The 19,532-nt window shown below is 46.1% G+C and overlaps 1 protein-coding gene across 1 annotated transcript in view; it reads left to right on the top strand.

Annotated features, from left to right (window-relative positions):
- The first annotated feature begins 1,148 nt into the window (after positions 1 to 1,148).
- ZNF541 (zinc finger protein 541) overlaps positions 1,149 to 19,532 on the top strand; it is a 33,802-nt gene continuing 15,418 nt past the window's right edge. The window contains 8 exon segments of the mRNA XM_070763925.1: positions 1,149 to 1,274; positions 2,704 to 2,733; positions 3,334 to 3,668; positions 8,080 to 8,323; positions 10,101 to 11,799; positions 13,982 to 14,040; positions 14,199 to 14,358; positions 15,635 to 15,778. Coding sequence (XP_070620026.1) covers positions 3,365 to 3,668; positions 8,080 to 8,323; positions 10,101 to 11,799; positions 13,982 to 14,040; positions 14,199 to 14,358; positions 15,635 to 15,778 — 2,610 coding nt within the window. The 5' untranslated portion in view covers positions 1,149 to 1,274; positions 2,704 to 2,733; positions 3,334 to 3,364.

Here is a 19,532-nt window from a genome sequence, read left to right as displayed (position 1 = left end):
AACAAACAAACAAACAAACAAGTGGTAAATCTTGAAAGGCTTGAGAAATGTAAGAAACTGGATATAAGCCATATTTTTAAAATAAGTTGATTCATAATAGAACAAAAGTCCCATCAATGACGTTTGGTTAGTCTACAAAGATGGAATGAAACCTAGACCTAGGCCTCATTCCCACATGTACTGGACCATCATCCCCAATCCTATTTGGGCTGGTTGTAGACTATCATATATAGAACTATAAAAAGTGACTCTCAGAATCGTCAATTTTAACTAATTCGGCAACCTCGCCTTCTGGAACCGAGGGAAAGTTCGGCGCCTCAGGAATTAAATGTTGCACACGCCTTGGGAAGACACACAAACCCTCGTGAGTGTCTTTTTTTTGTGTGTGCTTTTTTAAACAGTTTTTTACATCCCCGCCGGTATTTCCCTCATGAACAGTCCCACCCCGCTCCCCGCATCCTCTCCCTCACGGCCATATCTCCCTCAGAAAAGCCCCTGCCGGCTTTCCCTTCGCTCCGCTTTCGCGCCTTTCCCTCCCTCCTCCCAAAATGGCGGCGCCTCTTTATTTTTTTTTCCCGCCCAAAAGAGTTGAAGGAGGAGGAGGAGGAGAAAAAAAAAATACAAGACAAAAAAAGAAAAAGGCCGCCAGCGAGATCCGCCCCTTTTTTGCTCCGCCCGGCGCGTGGGCGGTGACTCGTCGCTCGCGGCCGGAGGAGCAGAAGGGCTGGAAAGAAGGCGGAGCTTGCGCGCTGCCGCCGTCTTCGCCCAGCCAATCCGAAGACAAGAACGACGACGACGTCGAGAAAAAAAAAAACAGAAAAGAAAAGAAAGGAGGAGGGGCCGGCGCGAGACGACGGGTAAACCCAGTCGCTACCCAGTCGCTTGGGTTTGGCTCGCTGGCTCCGCCCCGCGCGCTCTCTTTTCGGCCGCCACCCCTCTCCTTCCCCGCCTCCTCAGAAAAGTGGGCGGTCCCACTTTGGATCTCTCTCTCTCCCCCCCTTCGTTTCTTTGGGGGAGACGCCAAACTTGGCCCCGCCTCCTTCAGGTGCGGATGCAACGGCCCCGCCCCTCAAACAGTTTCGTTTCCTCCCCCCCGCATCTCTTCAAGGGACGCCCCCCCCACCTCTGCGTGCAGCAGCCTCCCCGTTTCCCCAGCAGAAAAGAAGAAGGGGCTTTGTAGTCCTTCCAAGCCACCCCCTTTATTCCCCCCCTCCCCGGGTTCATAGGGTCCCCGCTGGAGGAGCAAAGCAAAGAGGGCTCCCTCTGGGCCTGTGGTAAGAGGCCTCCCCCCCTCACGCGCCCCCCCTCCCCAAGGAGAGAGAGGGGGGGTTTCTGCTGGGCCTGGTGCAAAAAAAAGGCAGTTTCTAGGCTCCCCCCCAGGAGGAGGGGGCCTGCAGCCATTGCACAGCCTGGGCTTTGCTGGGCCCCCTGCAATTCAGAGAAGGGGGGGTGCTTTGGGGAGGGGGGGAAGTGTGTCCCCCCCCCCCCAAGCCTGTTGTGAGATTGCCAAGTTGCGAAAAGTTGTGAAAAATGGGTTTGGGTGTGCCTGGATGGGCTTTGGGGAAGATCCCTTTTATTTTTATTATTTTTAAAACTTGTCAAAACTTGACTCCTTAAAAAAGCCCCCCCCCCCCCCCCCCCCCCCCCCCCCCCCCCGCTGATAATCAGCATTCCTAGTTGGTTCAAAAAGATTGAATGAAACTGGGGAGCAAATGTGGGAAGGGAAAAGAACCCCCCCCAAAGGGAATATTTTATGGCCAGGAAATAGAATGTGGGTGAAATGGAAGATCTTTTCTGTTGGTGGTTGCAGGTCTTCCTTCTAAACCACTGGAGAGATTCAAATTCTGCCTTTGAAATAGACTGGCTCTGTTAAGAAAAGCCCCCCTGAGTCTAAGGAGAAGGGTGGCATTAAAAAAAAATCGAATAAATAAATAAAACCACCTCTTTTTTTTTGCTACCCCTTTAATCAAGAATTTTTAAAATCAAATTCTGCAGGGTTTTTTTTTCTTTAATCAGATTTTTTTATTTGGATCAGAGAATAGCACCATTTCCTTTAAATGTTGATTTGAGTTCAGACCAGCAGTACTTTTTAAAAAAACAATTGGGAAAAATCGATATGATGCAAGTGAATATTGAGCATCTTAAATCAATATGATGCAAGTGAATATTGAGCATCTTGAATGACAGATAATTGAAAGGCTGTGGTTGATTAATCTTCCTGCTGTTAGAGTGATCTTTTTAAACAAACTTGCACATCACCAAATGTATGTTTTTGCACAGGCATATTGACACTTATTGTACCAAAGCCACAATGCAAACAAAGTATATTTGCATTAATATTACTTGAAAGTAGTACTGTGACTATTATTTTTGCCAGCCATATAAATAACATAATGTTAGAAAAATCCCCTAAAAGTCTGATTGCTCTGAAGTTTTTCCCCTTGTTTCTCTTGACTAATTAATTCCTCACCCTCACACACCCCTTTTCAGAACTATCCCATTCGTTTTCCTAATGGTAAATGATTGTACAACAATTAAATGACACGTGTGTTTAATACATGATGCATCTTATGAACGTAGATTTTAAAAAACCTAGTATACATATGCTTCAAATAGCTAATTTGATTAGAACTTCAGATTAAAAATTGAATTTACTTCTGAGTGAATGTGAGTTAAAATTCCTTTTGCTCTTTTTATTTGAAGGAGACTCATTTTCCAGGATTTTCCCAAAAGGTATGTTATGGCCTAAAAATACAGATAACTGAAGTTTTGCTACTTGTTTTCACTATTGATATAAGACAAAAATAAGTGCTGACGATTTTAGCTTTATTGCTAGTGAATGGCACCTCTTAATCAAATGTTTAGCTAAGGGATTTATAGAAGGAAAGTACTGACTCAGCAAACATGAATCTTCAAGTGTAATTTTGCAATATAAGTTATTTGCTCTGTTACTAAATTAAAAGTACCGTTTTAGAGACGAAACAATTGTGCGTACCGTTTAAAAAGCAATATTTTTTAATACACTACTTTTGTGAAAACTATTCAGAGTATTGCACAAAGCAATAAAAGAATTGCCAAAATGTATAATTGTCATAAAACCACAACAAACACGTAAAGCTGCAACAAAAATAGCTACAATAAAAGGGACAAAGTTGTTTGACATAAGAAACAATAGATCAAATAGGTTTGCAGAACTTTTAGATTTTCCTGAGCAGAAACAGTTCTGAATAGCTTTCCTTAATAGAATTTCACTATCATTTATTGAATTTATTAGTTATTGCTTTCTGAAGAGATGGCCCCATTGCCTCTTTTTGTGTGTGTGTGTATGTTTAGGGAACATCTTCAAATCTAGAAGTGATTAAATATGGACCAGTATCATCTGAGTGACGACAGTTCACTCCATTCTGAAATTCAGCTCCCTGAATTTTCTGGGAACCAGGCTTTGGACTGTAGTGATACTTTCAGCCATGATCTATGTCCAGATATGAGAGACATGATTTATGCTGGACTGAACAATCTGGATGTGGATCCCAGCCTTTCAACTACAAATATAAACAATGATTCAATGGAAGACAACTTGGATACCTTGTCTTTGTATTCAGTCAAAGACTGTGATTCCGCTAAACTCCTCGATGAGTGTGACACAGACTCACAACCGCTTTTGCACGGTGAGTAGTCCAGGGCAGAGCTAACGTGGCAATATATATAAGGGGAAATGGTCTTATTTTCAGCTGCAGATTCAGGTCTTTTGCCTTATTGAACTTCATGTTCTTTCAGCTCAGGTGTTTTTTTGAGTTGGATGTTTTCCCAGAATGGTTGGGATTTCAACTGTCAAGAATTCTCAGCCAATATAAAGAAACAGCTGTGCCAGGAGGCTGTTGGCTTATGGTATATTTTGTATGTGTAAGGCTAAAGTTTAAATAAAAGACAGAGGCAATTGTATATTTTGTCCAGATAGGCCGTCCTTAACTTACAACAATCCATTTAGTGACCATTGAAAGTTACATCACTGAAAAAAGTGGCTCATGACCATTTTTCACACCTTTGCAAAACTTTTGACTTTTGCAGCATCCCTGCGATCACATGTTCAAAATTTGGATTGACAACTGACTAATAATAATAATAATAATAATAATAATAATAATAATAATTTATTAGATTTGTATGCCGCCCCTCTCCGAGAACGTTGCCATGTTGTGGGGTCACACAATCCTCTTTTGCAAGCTTTGCAGAAACAAAGTCAGTGAGGAAGCCAGATTTACCTAACCACCGAATTAGTAACTTAGCATTAACTTACTACTGTTTTTCACATTTTAACAACCATTGTAGCATCTCCAAGATCGGGTGATCAAAATTCAGGCGCTTGGCAACTGACTGGTACTAATGACAGTTGCACTGTTGCTGGGGTCATGTGATCACCTTTGGTGACCTCCCCGGCTGGATTCCGACAACCGCACGATTCACTTAATGGTGGCATAAAAGGTCCTAAAACGGGATGCAATTCATTTTTAACAACTGCCTTGCTCGCCAATGGGAATTTGGAGTTCAATTGTGGTCGCAAATTCAGGAGTCTCTTGAGTTATGACCACAATTGAGGTCAGAATTTATGCTGCTAAGTGAAACATTTATTTATTTGTTTATTTATTGGATTTGTATGCTGCCCCTCTCCGGAGACTCGGGGCGGCTAACAGCAATAATAAAACAGCATATAATAACAATCCAATACTAAAAACAGTTAAAAACCCATTATTATACAAAGCAAACATCCATACAGACATACCATGCATAAAATTGTAGAGGCCTAGGGGGAAAGAGTATCTCAGTTCCCCCATGCCTGGCGGCAGAGGTGGGTTTTAAGCAGCTCTCTTCCTTCCTTCCTCTCAATCTCTATCCCTCTTTCTTTCTCTCTTCCTCTCTTTTTTGCTCTTTCTATCTCTCCCTCCTTCCATGCCTTTCTTTCTCTCTCTCTCTTGCTTTCTTTCTCTATATCTTACGAAAGGCAAGGAGGGTGGGGGCAATTCTAATCTCTGGGGGAAGTTGGTTCCAGAGGGCCGGGGCCGCCACAGAGAAGGCTCTTCCCCTGGGTCCCACCAAGCGACATTGTTTAGTTGACGGGACCTGGAGAAGACCCACTCTGTGGGACCTAACTGGTCGCTGGGATTCGTGCAGCAGAAGGTGGTCCCTGGGATAATCTGGTCCGGTGCCATGAAGGGCTTTATAGGTCATAACCAACACTTTGAATTGTGACCGGAAATTGATCGGCAGCCAATGCAGAGTGCGGAGTGTTGGTGTAACATGGGCATATTTGGGAAAGCCCGTGATTGCTCTCGCAGCTGCACGATCTGAAGTTTCCGAACACTTTTCAAAGGTAGCCCCATGTAGAGAGCATTACAGTAGTCGAGCCTCGAGGTGATGAGGGCATGAGTGACCGTGAGCAGTGAGTCCCGGTCCAAATAGGGCCGCAACTGGTGCACCAGGCGAACCTGGGCAAACGCCCCCCTCGCCACAACTGAAAGATGGTTCTCTAATGTGAGCTGTGGATCGAGGAGGACGCCCAAGTTGCGGACCCTCTCTGAGGGGGTCAATGATTCTCCCCCCAGGGTGATGGACGGACAGATGGAATTGTCCTTGGGAGGCAAGACCCACAGCCACTCCGTCTTGTTCCGTCGCCCATGAAGCTGACCTTACCGAAGCCATTTTGACTGCTTTCGTGTTGCTACACTGGAGCAGAGGGATAGAGAGGGGGAGATTTGATGTGGCCAAAACAAAATGTTTTCTCTCGGGAACCAAGGACACCTAGTTGGACGAAAGCAGAGTGATGCTACCCAGTTGCCACACCGCACCGGGATTGGGCCACGCGACTGATATATTTTGAGAAAGTGGGGAAACCTTTCACTTTTAATGGGGTGAAAGCCATGGGACTTTTCAGAGTCAATTTCCACCAGACCTGTGCCAATATATAATGAAGAAAGGGAACACTTAAAAAACAGAATATAACTCCAAGTAAATCAAACTTCTGTGAAATCAAACTGCCCACTTAGGAAGCAACACTGATTGACAGTCAATTTCACCTGCTGTTGTGCAAATGAGAATATTTCATTCATTCAGATCTAGGATGTGTTCTTTGAGTAAATTAAAATCCCATTATATAAAAGTCAGTCAGTCTACTCAATCACATCCACACATAACATTTAACGGTCAGAGAAGGAGAGGGCATGGTCTAGCTGCCCTATGCCTGGCGACCTAGATGGGTCTTAAGTGTCTTGCGGAAGGCGAGGGGGGGGGCAGTGTGAATCTCCGGAGGGAGTTGATTTCATAGGGCTGGGGCCCCCACAGAGAAGGCTCTTCCCCTAGGCCCTGCCAGATGACATTGTCTGGTTGACGGGGCCTGGAGAAGGCCAACTCTGTGGGACCGACATGGCAATGGACCAGATTACCTCCGGAACCGCCTGCTAACGCACAAATCCCAGCGGCCGATAAGGTCCCACAGAGTTGGCCTTCTCCGGGTCCTGTCGACTAAACAATGTCGTTTGGCGGGCCCCAGGGGAAGAGCCTTCTCTGTGGCGGCCCCGGCCCTCTGGAACCAATTCCCCCTGGAGATTAGAACTGCCCCCACCCTCCCTGTCTTTCTACTCAAGACTCATTTATACCGCCAGGCATGGGGGAGTTGAGATAGCCCTTCCCCCTAGGCCATTACAAGCTATGCATGGTATGTTTGTGTGTATGTTTGGTTTTATAATAGGGGTTTTTAGTTGTTTTTTATTATTGGATTGTACATGTTGTGTTTATTATTGTTGTTAGCCGCCCCGAGTCTACGGAGAGGGGCGGCGTACAAATCCAATAAATTATTATTATTATTATTAAATTATTATTATTACTTTATTGGCCACTGGGGTTTGTGGGAAATTTGGTCATAAGTAACTTTTTTCAGTGCCGTGACTTTGAGCAGCCACTTAGCCACTTGTCCAGTCAACGAAGCGGTGGAAGTGATGTGCCGGTGCCTGGAGGCTGTTGGGGCCTGGATGGGTGTCAACAGACTCAAGCTCAACCCGGATAAGATGGAGTGGCTGTGGGTTTTGCCTCCCAAGGACAATTCCATCTGTCCGTCCATAACCCTGGGGGGGGAATCATTGACCCCCTCAGAGAGGGTCCGCAACTTGGGTGTCCTCCTCGATCCACAGCTCACATTAGAGAAACACCTTTCAGCTGTGGCGACGGGGGCGTTTGCCCAGGTTTGCTTGGTGCACCAGTTGCGACCCTGTTTGGACCGGGAGTCACTGCTCACAGTCACTCATGCCCTCATCACCTCGAGGCTCGACTATTGTAATGCTCTCTACATGGGGCTACCTTTGAAAAGTGTTCGGAAACTTCAGATCGTGCAGAATGCAGCTGCGAGAGCAGTCATGGGCTTTCCTAAATATGCCCATGTCACACCAACACTCCGCAGTCTGCATTGGTTGCCGATCAGTTTCCGGTCACAATTCAAAGTGTTGGTTATGACCTATAAAGCCCTTCATGGCACCAGACCAGAATATCTCCGGGACCGCCTTCTGCCGCACGAATCCCAGCGACCAGTTAGGTCCCACAGAGTTGGCCTTCCCTGGGTCCCCTCAACTAAACAATGTCGTTTGGCGGGACCCAGGGGAAGAGCCTTCTCTGTGGCGGCCCCGACCCTTTGGAACCAACTCCCCCCAGATATCAGAGTTGCCCCCACCCTCCTTGCCTTTCGTAAAGCTCTTAAGACCCACCTCTGTCGTCAGGCATGGGGGAACTGACACATCTCCCCCGGGCCTATACAGTTTATACATGGAATGTTTGTGTGTGTGTTTGCTTTTAATAATGGGTTTTTTTAGTGTTTTTAAATTATTAGATTTGTTTTTTACACTGTTCTTGTTATTGTTGTGAGCCGCCCTGAGTCTACGGAGAAGGGCGGCATACAGATCTAATAAATAATAATAATAATAATAATAATAATAATAATAATAATAATAATAATAACGAGCTGTCGTAAGTGGAGGTCTACCTGCCTCGCAGCAGTGTCCGTGCCGGTGAGCTAAACGTTGGCCTTAACTCCTTTAGAATTGGGGCTCCCTGCCCCTTCGGCGCCAAAGGAAGTGGAGCCAGGGAGCCGATCCGGGCCCAGCGGCGGAAAGAAAGGAAGACCCCAGCAAAACGCCCTTCAAGCTCCTTTCCTGGACTGCAGCCTGTGCGGGAAGGTGTTCAGCAGCACCAGTTCCCTCAGCAAACACTACGTGACGCATAGCCAGGAACGGAAGCACATCTGCAAGATCTGCAGCAAAGCTTTCAAGCGGCAGGACCACCTGTAGGTATCCTCTTCGCACGCACAAAATAATGACTTTAAGTGCTACCTAAGCCAGTGATTTTCAACCTTCTTTGAGCTGCGGCACATTTTTTACACGTACAAAATCATGGGGCACATTGAGGGGCGGCGGGGGGGGGGCTAAAAAAAGTTTGGACAAAAAATTATTTCTCTCTCTTCCTCCCTTTCGCTCTATTTCTCTTCCTCTTTCTCTCTCTTCCTTCCTCTCAATCTCCATCCCTCTTTCTTTCTCTCTTCCTTCCTCTCTTTTTTGCTCTTTCTTTCTCTCCCTCCTTCCCTGCCTCTCTTTCTCTCTCTCTCTTGCTTTCTTTCTCTCTTGCTTTCTTTCTCTCTCCCTCTTTCTCTCTCTTGCTGAGCTTCACGGCACACCTGACCATGCCACACTGGTTGAAAAACACTGACCTAAGCAATAAGCGCCTCTCCACACCATGCAAGCTCATTGTATTAGAAGGCTGTGGTAGATTCTTTCACTTTGATTTAAACTTAAAAAAATAAAACCAGGGGAATGTTCAACCCTATAAATCAGAATTACATTGGGAAGGGACGGCTTATCCAGCCTTTGCCTTCCTTTATCACTTCCTTCACTACCTGACTCTAGTATCATCATCTAACCCCCACAACTTTACCCTTAGACTGTCCACTGTTAACCTTTCCCGATTCCTAAGAGGTCAGTAAGGGTCGTGAATAAGTGCATCAGTGTGCCTTCCGTCCCCTGTCCTAATGTTTCTTATTAGCATGATGCATATGAATATTATATCTTTGTATACTACCAATATGTACTTGTCAAAACAGGCAGGCAGGCAGGCAGATAAGTAGTTAGTTAGTTAGTTAGTTAGTTAGGTAGGTAGGTAGGTAGGTAGGTAGATAGAAAGATAGATAGATAGATTAGATAGATAGATAGATACATTAGATAGATAGATACATTAGATAGATAGATAGATAGATAGATAGATAGATAGATAGATAGATAGATAGATAGATAGATAGATAGATAGATAGTAGATAGGAGATGGATGGATGGATAGATGATAGATAAATAGATAGATAGATAGGAGATGGATGGATGGATAGATGATAGATAAATAGTAGATAGATAGATAGATAGATAGGAGATAGATAGATAGATAGATAGATACCGTAGATAGTAGATAGATAGATAGATAGATAGATAGATAGATAGGAGATGGATGGATAGATAGATGATAGATAGATAAATAGTAGATAGATAGATAGATAGATAGATAGATAGTAGATAGATAGATAGATAGATAGATAGATAGATAGATAGATAGATAGATAGATAGGAGATGGATGGATAGATGATAGCTAGATCATCACCTAACCCCCCAAAATTTTACCCTTAGACTCTCCACTATTGACCTCCTGATTCCTAAGAGGTCAGTAAGGGGCGTGCATAAGTGCACCAGTGTGCCTTCCGTCCTCCGTCCTAATGATTCTCTTTTACTGGTATCATGTATATAAATATTATTATATCTTTGTATACCATCAATACATATTGGACAAAACAAACAAATAAAATAAAGAAAGAAATAGTGGCTTCAAAAGTCCTCTAGGAGAAGCCAGCGGATACATTGGTTACAGAGGCTCCAACCATCCTATTATTTTTCCTGCACCGTCCTCGGTGTCTGAGGATGGAGGTGATATTTAGCATTGGGATAGCAATGAGGGTTAAAGCCTAGACCTCCTTCCCATGTTTCGTGGCTTAATCTTTTTTTTATTTTTCCAAACACCCTATCAGGAGTGGTCACATGCTGACCCACCAAAAAACAAAGCCCTTCATTTGCATAGAAGAAGGTTGCAATAAGAGCTACTCGGACCATCGGTCGCTGCGGCGGCACTATGAAATGCACCACGGCTTGCGGCTACTGAAGGACGAGGAAGCCTGCGAGAGTGCGCCACCTCCCCACGACTCGCACACCCAGGTGGGGCCGAGCGGTTCGAGAGCGGCGGAAAGCTTGGCCGTCCACCCAGAACCGCAAGCGTCCAACCATTCCCTGGTGCCCAACCGAGACCTGCTGAGATGTATCGTGAGCAGCTTGGTGGGCCCGAAGCTTCTGCCCGCTCCTTCCTCCTCTGTAGGACCGAGCGAAACCGACTCCCGGGGACCCTCGCAACCCCCCGGCTCGGTCTACGGTCAGATTTCCTGCCCGCCCACCTGCAGTGCCGCCACGGCCAGAGAATCCGCTGTCGAGAAAGTCATGAAGGACCTTTATCCTTGCCGGAAGAACTTGCCTCCTTCCAACATGTACACTATCATCAACACGGGGAATTTATCCATCCTCGGGCCGTCGGAATGCCAGGCGAATTTGCCCGAGAGGCCTCCCCGTTCGGAGCGCGACTTCCCCATCGAAGCCAGCGCTTTGGAGTATTGGTCCAACAGCGGGATGCCTCGTTTCCCCTTATTCAGGGGGCAGAAGTTTCCTAACCCCCCTCCACAGCCGAGCAGCAGCGTCCAGTGGGCCAGAAACGCGCCCCCCGTTGGCGCCAAGGCCAAAGGACACGGCCTTTACGTGGCTCAGCTGTCTTCTGCCGGTCACGAAGCTTCCCAAGGGATCGTGGGGCCTTCTCACGCGTTTGACTCCGGGAGACACAGCTTCGAGTGCCCGGAGGTTTTCCCCTTCCCTCCGGCTTCTTTAAAGACCCAGGGGGACGTGTCCGGAGAAGCCAGGCTCCGGTGCTTCGAAGAGACCTTCAGCCCAGGGGGGGGGAGGCTTCCCGAGGGCCCGAAACACAGCCTACTTCCGAAAGGCGAGGCCCCGCCCCTCTTCCGGCAGCTCTTCCTAAAATCCAAGGAATCCTCCCTGAGCCAGGATCAGCTCCAGGTCCAGAGCCACCTTTTCCAGCGGATCACCAAGTCTCAGCACATCGTGTCCCACACCAAAGTGATGGCGCCGTCGAAGGAGGCCGAACAGGCGGGAAGCAAGCCGCCGGTTCTCTCCGGGTTTCAGCAGCAGGCGGATTTGGCTCGGCCGGAGAACGACGGTCCCGCCTTGGCTCCGTTTCAAGCAGACCTGTCGCCCGATTTTGAAAAGGACGGTCACCCACCTCCTTTGCAACCCTGTGCCGCCGCGAGCAGCGTTTCCCACGCCAAGCACTCCTCCCGGCCCTCCAAACGGTGCCTGGAGTGTAAGGAGTTCCCCAGCCCCAACCAGTACGAAAACACCCCGGGGAACCACACTTACGGGAAGCCCAGAGAGTCGGAAAGCGACTCCCCTTTGCCCAGGAAGAAAGAGAAGGCCGCGGCTTGCCCCAAAGAGTCCGGCGGCAAAGGGCATCCTCGCAGTGGCCGGCCCCGCCGGAAGGAGAAGCCCAAGTTCGACCTCACCTCCATGGCCTCCCCTAGCCAAGTGGCCATGGCTTCTTTTTCCTTGCCCAGCACCTCGTTTGAGAGCGTGTCCAGAGCGAAGCCCAAGCTGACCATCTTCAACTGGATTCAGGCATGTGTTTAATAAGGCTTATTTGTTTTTTCAAAAAAGAAATCAGAATAGTAGGCCTGCAGAGATAGTCGGTCATCTAGGTCAGGAGGGTGTAAAGGTCAATTTCATTGAGGGTTGCACCAGGGTGGTGTTTGACCTGAGGGGTGGGGGGCATCCAGGCATCTGTTTTTCGGCTGTGAGGGCCTCCTGCTGCCCTTTGACAGCCATAGCAATAACATTAAGCGCTTAGACTTCTATGCCACTTCATAGCGCTTTTTACAGCCCTCTCTAGGCGGTTTATAGAATCAGCCTCTTGTCCCAACAATCTGGGTCCTCATTTGACCCACCTTGGAAGGAAGGAAGGGGTTGGATGGATGGATGGATGGAAGGAAGGAAGGAAGGAAGGAAGGAAGGAGCTAGATAGATGGATGAATGGAATGAAGAAAGGAAGGAAGGGGTTGGTTGGTTGGTTGGATGGACAGAAGGAAAGAAGGAAGGAAGGAAGGGGTTGGTTGGTTGGTTGGATGGACAGAAGGAAGGAAGGAAAGAAGGAAGGAAGGAAAGAAGGAAGGGGTTGGTTGGTTGGATGGACAGAAGGAAGGAAGGAAAGAAGGAAGGAAGGAAGGGGTTGGTTGGTTGGATGGACAGAAGGAAGGAAGGAAGGAAGGAAAGAAGGAAGGAAGGAAAGAAGGGAAAGAAGGAAGGAAGGAAAGAAGGAAGGAAAGAAGGAAGGGGTTGGTTGGATGGACAGAAGGAAGGAAGGAAGGAAGGGGTTGGTTGGTTGGATGGACAGAAGGAAGGAAGGAAAGAAGGAAGGAAGGAAAGAAGGGGTTGGTTGGTTGGATGGACAGAAGGAAGGAAGGAAAGAAGAAGGAAGGAAGGGGTTGGACGGACGGACGGATGGATGGAAGGAAGGATGGAAGGAAGGAAGAGCACTTAGACTTATATGTCGCTTCCTAGGGCTTTTACAGCCTCCTCTAAGCAGATGACAGAATCAGCATATTGCTCTTTAACAATCTGGGTCCTCATTTGACCCACCTCGGAAGGATGGAAGAACTAGATCGCAGGTTAGAGGGAAATGTCGGGGAATTTCAAAATGCTTTCTCCCTGGACACCCTGCCAGGACATGGCAGCTGTCATAAGTGTGAGTCAAACACCCGAACGTAAATCGGTCATAGGTGATGGCCATAAGTGACTTTTCCGTGCCGTTGTAACATAGAACAGTCATTAAGCGAACTGTTATAAGTCGTGAGGACTCCCTGTACCCATATGGTTTGTACCTATGTCAGCAACCAGGAATCCAGGCTGATTTTAGGGGGGCTGATGTAAAAAAACCCCCACCTGTTTGAAATGTACCAGCTCTGCTTTGTAAAATCTTCTCAATCCCAGCAACCAGTTAGGTCCCACAGAGTTGGCCTTCTCCGGGTCCCGTCGACTAAAAAATGTCATTTGGCGGGACCCAGGGGAAGAGCCTTCTCTGTGGTAGCCCCGACCCTCTGGAACCAGCTCCCCCAGAGATCAGAATTAGCCCCCACCCTCCCCGCCTTTCGTAAGCTCCGTAAAACCCACCTCTGCCGTCAGGCATGGGGGAATTGAGATATTTCATTCCCCCAAGGCCTATACAATTTATGCATGGTAGGTTTGTGTGTATGTTTGGTTTTTAATAAGGGTTTTTTAGTTATTTTAAATATTTGTCATATGCTGTTTTATTATTTTTGTTACCCGCCCCGAGTCTACGGAGAGGGTTGGCATACAAATCAAATAATCAAATGAATGAATGAATGAATGAATGAATGAATGAATGAATGAATGAATGAATGAAAGAAAGAAAGAAAGAAAGAAAGAAAGAAAGAATGGATGAATGAAAGAACGAACGAAAGGGGCGGCATACAAATCAAATAATCAAATGAATGAATGAAAGAATGAATGAATGAATGAATGAAAGAATGAATGAATGAATGAAAGAATGAAAGAAAGAAAGAAAGAATGAAAGAATGAACGAACAAACAAACAAATGAAAGAATGAATGAATGAAAGAAAGAAAGAAAGAGTGAGTGAATGAAAGAAAGAAAGAAAGAAAGAATGAGTGAATGAAAGAATGAATGAATGAAAGAATGAATGAATGAATGAATGAATGAATGAATAAATAACAGCCCTCATCTGTAGATTAATTAATTTCGTTCTTTCTTTGAAAAAAAAACAGGGTGGAAATATCTACAGCTTTACTAATGCAGTCAAAGAGGAATGCTTTTCTCCTGGATGGTAAGCGGGGGCGCATGACGCTTTAATAACTGCCGGAAATATCAGCGTATGTAAGCATATGTCTCTGTGTGTATTCATGCGCGCACATACATACGCACCAGGGGTGGGTTCCACCTTACCTTGTTTCTGACCTTGCTTACGTCGATTGTTGCCAACAGTAGTAAGTCTGAGGCAGATGCTGGAGACAGGAGTGAGAAAGGGAACAGCTTTTGATGTGCAACCTGCAACCAGCTGTTTTATACCGAAAGGGGCCTGAATAGCCACATGTGTTTCTATGACGAGCAGTGGCAGTCTCCGTCAGGGAAGGAAAAACAGCAGGTAAAAGGAATATCGCCTTGGTAAATCAATGTCCATTGCAATAACGCTGAAATAGCCCATAAAAAAAGGAGTCGGCCTTCGCGGATAATGAACTCTCCACGTTTTAGTCGGACGTAGCTTATATTCTGCTATCAGTGGGGGTCCTCGGTGCTTCTCTGAACCTGCATCTTCTTCTTCCTTCTCTGTGGTGGCCCCGGCCCTCTGGAACCAACAGCCCCCCGGACATCAGAACTGCCCCCCCCCTTCGCCTTTCGCAAGTTGTTGAAAACTCACCTCTGCCGCCAGGCATGGAGAAATTGACATCTCCCCTAACAACAATGTCGCTTGGCGGGACCCAGGGGAAGAGCCTTCTCTGTGGCGGCCCCGGCCCTCTGGAACCAACTCCCCCCGGAGATTAGAACTACCCCCACCCTCCCTGTCTTTCGTAAACTATTCAAGACTCACTTATACCGCCAGGCATGGGGGAGTTGAGACGCCTTTCCCCCAGGCTTTTTTATACTTTGTTTTATGTTTGGTATGAATGTGCTGTTTGGTTTCTTTAAAAATAACGATAGGGTTTTATATGTTTTTTAATATCAGATTTGTTCCACTGCTATATTGTTTTTATTACTGTTGTGAGCCGCCCCGTGTCTTCGGAGAGGGGCGACATACAAATCTAATAAATAAAATAAAATAAATAAAATTTAAGCCCCCCTTTGAAAACCCGTGAAGTAGCGAATCCGTGAACGATGAACTGCGAAGTAGCGAGGGATTACTGTACAGTGTTCCCTCGATTTCCGCGGGGGATGCGTTCCTAGACCGCCCGTGAAAGTTGAATTTCCGCGAAGTAGAGATGCGGAAGTAAATACACCATTTTTGGCTATGGACAGTATCCCAAGCCATCCCTTAACACTTTAAACCCCTAAATTACCACTTCCCATTCCCTTAACAACCATTTACTCACCATTATTACTGGTACTCACCATTGAATAAGACACTTAGTGATCCTGATATTTATAAACATAATTATTTATTAACAATAAATTTTTTTTTGTTATTTATTTGCAAAAATTATTAGTTTGGCAATGACATATGACGTCATCGGGTGGGGAAAAAACTGAAGTATTTTTTAATTAATATTTTTTAAAAAACCGTGGTATAGGCTATTCGTGAAGTTTGAACCCGCGAAAATCGAGGGAACACTGTACCTGCAATTTAAAAGAACGCACCAGTGTTTGCATAAGAGCTGGCAGTCCCATTGCTTGAAGAGCATATTTCTCTTTGTATTTCTTTTAAGGCCTATGAGTTAGAGAAGTGGCCCTTCCAGGTAGCAGCAGACCGAGCAGTTCTTCCGGAAACCAAGAGATTTTCAGAAGACGGACAAGTGGCGCCGATCGTTATGCCTGTCTCGGTACCCATAATGGCTGCCAACCAACAGCAAGTGGGTGCTGTCAATTTCATCATATTAAGGGGTGTGCATAAGTGCACTAGTGCAGTGGTCCCCAACGTTTTTTCCACCAGGGACCAGTTTCAGCAAGACAATTTTTCTATGGCCCAGTGGGGGTGGAAAGGGGCGTGGTTGGGGGCGGGATTAAGCATGGGGGTGCTGGTCCTCCCCGCCCCTCTTTCCTGCCATCGTCCTGTGGCCGGCAGAACCTGCCTCCCAAGCCCTCTTGCCCAGCGGGAGCTAAGCGCTGGAGAGAGGGGGTCAGGCTGGCCCTCCTGCCTCCCCCCAGCCAAAAACGCAAAAGCGCCCCGTGGCAGAAGCCAAAAGAGGCTTGAGCCTCTCGGTCCTTCCCGCCCCTCTGTCCCATCCATCGTCCTGTGGCCGGCAGAACCTGCCTCCCGAGGCCTCTTGCCCGGCGGGAGGCGAAGCGCTGGAGGGAGGGGGTGGCGGCATGAGGGCCGGCAGCTGCTGACTCCACGGACCGGTGCAACATGCCCCGCGGCCCGGTACTGGTCCACGGCCCGGTGGTTGGGGACCCCTGCACTAGTGTGCCTCCCGTCCCCTGTCCAATGGTCTCTCCTTATCTCATTTATCTTTTTCTACCTTTCAAATACGTTCACCTACACTTTTATATCTTTTCTTCTATTCTTTTATTATTTATATTATGACATATCTATTCTCTTCAATGGGTATTATGTATTGGACTAAATAAGTAAATAAATAAATAAATAAATAAATAAATAAATAAATAAATAAATAAATAATAAAGCATATTCATCTTAAATGACAAGATAAAATGAATAGCTTCAATAAGGTTCAGGAGGGAAGTGTTTTTAATAGGAAAGTGAACACAAGAACAAGGGGACACAATCTGAAGTTAGTTGGGGGAAAGATTAGAAGCAACGTGAGAAAATATGACTTGACTGAAAGAGTAGTAGATGCTTGGAACAAACTTCCAGCAGACGTAGTTGGTCAATCCACAGTCACTGAATTTAAACATGCCTGGGATAAACATATATCCATTGTAAGATAAAATACAGGAAATAGTATAAGGGCAGACGAGATGGACCATGAGGTCTTTTTCTGCCGTCAGACTTCTATGTTTCTATGTTTCTAAGTAACTTGGAACTCAGGAGGAATTTCCTGACAGTTAGAACAATCAGTGGAACAGAAGTTGCCTCCAGAAGCTGCGAATGCCCCAACACTGGAGGTTTTAAGCAGATGTTGGATAACCATTTGTCTGAAGTAGTGTAGGGGAGTGTTTCCCAACCTTGGCAACTTGAAGATATTTGGACTTCAACTCCCAGAATTCCCCAGCCAGCGAATGCTGGCTGGGGAATTCTGGGAGTTGAAGTCCAAATATCTTCAAGTTGCCAAGGTTGGGAAACACTGGTGTAAGGTTTTCTGCCTAAACAAGGGGGTTGGACTAGAAGACCTCCAAGGTCCCTTCCAACTCTGTTGTTGTTGTTATTATTACAAAGCCCTACATGGCATTGGACTAGAATACATCCGGAACCGCCTTCTACTGCACGAATCCCAACGGCCGATAAGGTCCCACAGAGTTGGCCTTCTCCGGGGTCCCATCGACCAAACAATGTTGTTTGGCGGGCCCCAGGGGAAGAGCCTTCTCTGTGGCGGCCCCAGCCCTCTGGAATCAACTCCCCCCAGAGATTAGAACAGCCCCCACCCTCCTTGTCTTTCGCAAATTACTCAAGACCCACCTTTATCGCCAGGCATGGGGGAACTGAGACATCCTCCCCCAGGCTTTTATATTTTATGTTTGGTATGTATGTGTTGTATGGTTTTAAATGGTTGGGGTTTTAGATATGTTTTATTTTAATATTAGATTTGTCTCACTGTTACATTGTTTTTGTATTACTGTTGTGAGCCGCCCCGAGTCTTCGGAGAGGGGTGGCGTACAAATCTAATTAATAATAATAATAATAATAATAATAATAATAATAATAATAATAATAATAAGCTAAATGCTATTGCTGTCTGGAAAGGGTTATATCTGTGGGGCTGACTCTCCCCATGGAGGGGAAGAGGGGAAGCTTGCTTGGGAAAGGACCAACCAACAATGATTTGCCTCAAGCTACCTAATCATGACCCCGTTGTGATGCAGCACACCAGCATCTTGAGTTGAGGACAGCCACGTTTATGTCACAAGCCAAACCCTAAAGGAAGCAGGCCACACGTAGGCCATTACTTCTCCTTCCTCCCTGTTGGACCTAGAAGTTCAGGGATTTCTCAGTATCTCTTCTGCGTCCCCCTTAAAGAAAAACAGAAACCATCATGTCCTCAACAGATAGGGTAGGACTGCTGCTGAGTAAAATCCACCAGAGGAATAGAAGCCGCCATTTCATAGTTGCTATGTGGGTGAAGTTTTAGTGGGTGTAATGGAGTGGTGTGGGGGCCTAGAGGTGGAATTCTCCCCTCCCAATCGGGAGGCTGTGAGTTCCCCCCTAAGTAGAGGCAGATCCAGTAGTACCTCTAGATACGAGCTGCTCCACATGCGAGTATTCCAAGTTACGAGCCACGACGGGAGCGAAATTTCTGTTCGACACCCGAGCTCAAATTCGGGATACGAGCCGAGCTTCCACTAGGTGGCGCAAGAATCCTTGCTTCTGGTTATCTGGGCGGGGAAAAACAAAGTCTAAAGCCATTTGTTCCAGATACGAGTTGATCGACATACGAGCTCCGTTCTGGAACGAATTAAACTCGTATCTAGAGGTACTACTGTATTTGTCTCTCTCTGGGCACAATGAGAATATCTCTGCTGAACAAAACTCCGCATCGGTGACAGGAAGGGCATCACCCCACTAGCTCCATTCGGTGGCCCAGCGATTACAGGGCCGTTAAATGAAAATGATTAGTGGGTGAAATTACAAAAGTGTACGTTTTAAAAGTCTCCCGCCAGCCAGCACTAGCTTTTACGAATGAGTAAAGTCTGAAGTCGCTAGTGGGGAACGATGGCCCCTTTATGACTTAGGGACTCCGGTTCCCAGAATTCTCATAGCTGGCTCAGGAATTCTGGGAGTTGAAGTCCACAAAGGGGCCATGGTGCCCCATCCTTGTCGTGGATCAACATTTGTAGTCTGGAAGAACATCATAGTGATGTCACAATCCCGTCGCTAACGGAATTGGCACTTTCAGTTTCCCTTCAGGACTGCGGCTTTCAACCTTCTTTAAAGTACTTTGATTTTTAATGAAAATTAGACTGTCGCAGTAATTCCTTTTTTTATTTGGCTGTTGATTCCCCGACCCGCATGGTTGTTCAGTGTCGAGTTTTTGAAATCCTCTGGGCATGAAGCAGGCGGTACAGATAAGCGATTTTCTGAGCATCTTTGACTGGCTCCAATTCCTAGGAGATAGCATTTAATATGGTATCAAACCCGATATATTTGGTACTGTGGGTAGATCTTGATTGTGATTTATTTATTTATTTAATTTAATTTAATTTATTTATTTTATTTATTTACTTACTTACTTACTTACTTACTTACTTACTTACTTACTTACCTACCTTACTTACTTACTTACTTACTTATTGAATTTGTATGCCGCCCCTCTCCGTAGACTCGGGGCGGCATACAAATGTCTTGGTAGGCTAATATCAATAAATCCTTTGGTTATCGGGGTTATTATTATTATTATTATAGAAAAAAGTTCTTAAGTCGAAGCTGTTTGATGGTGTAAGAGACAACCTGGGTATAGTGGATTCTAGATAAAGCTTCGACCAAGAGAG

The sequence above is a fragment of the Erythrolamprus reginae genome, chromosome 11 (assembly GCF_031021105.1).
Source record: "Erythrolamprus reginae isolate rEryReg1 chromosome 11, rEryReg1.hap1, whole genome shotgun sequence".
NCBI classification, from domain to species: domain Eukaryota; kingdom Metazoa; phylum Chordata; class Lepidosauria; order Squamata; family Dipsadidae; genus Erythrolamprus; species Erythrolamprus reginae.
The sequence above is the reverse complement of the archived record's forward strand: the minus strand, read 5'-3'. Positions and strand labels throughout refer to the sequence as shown.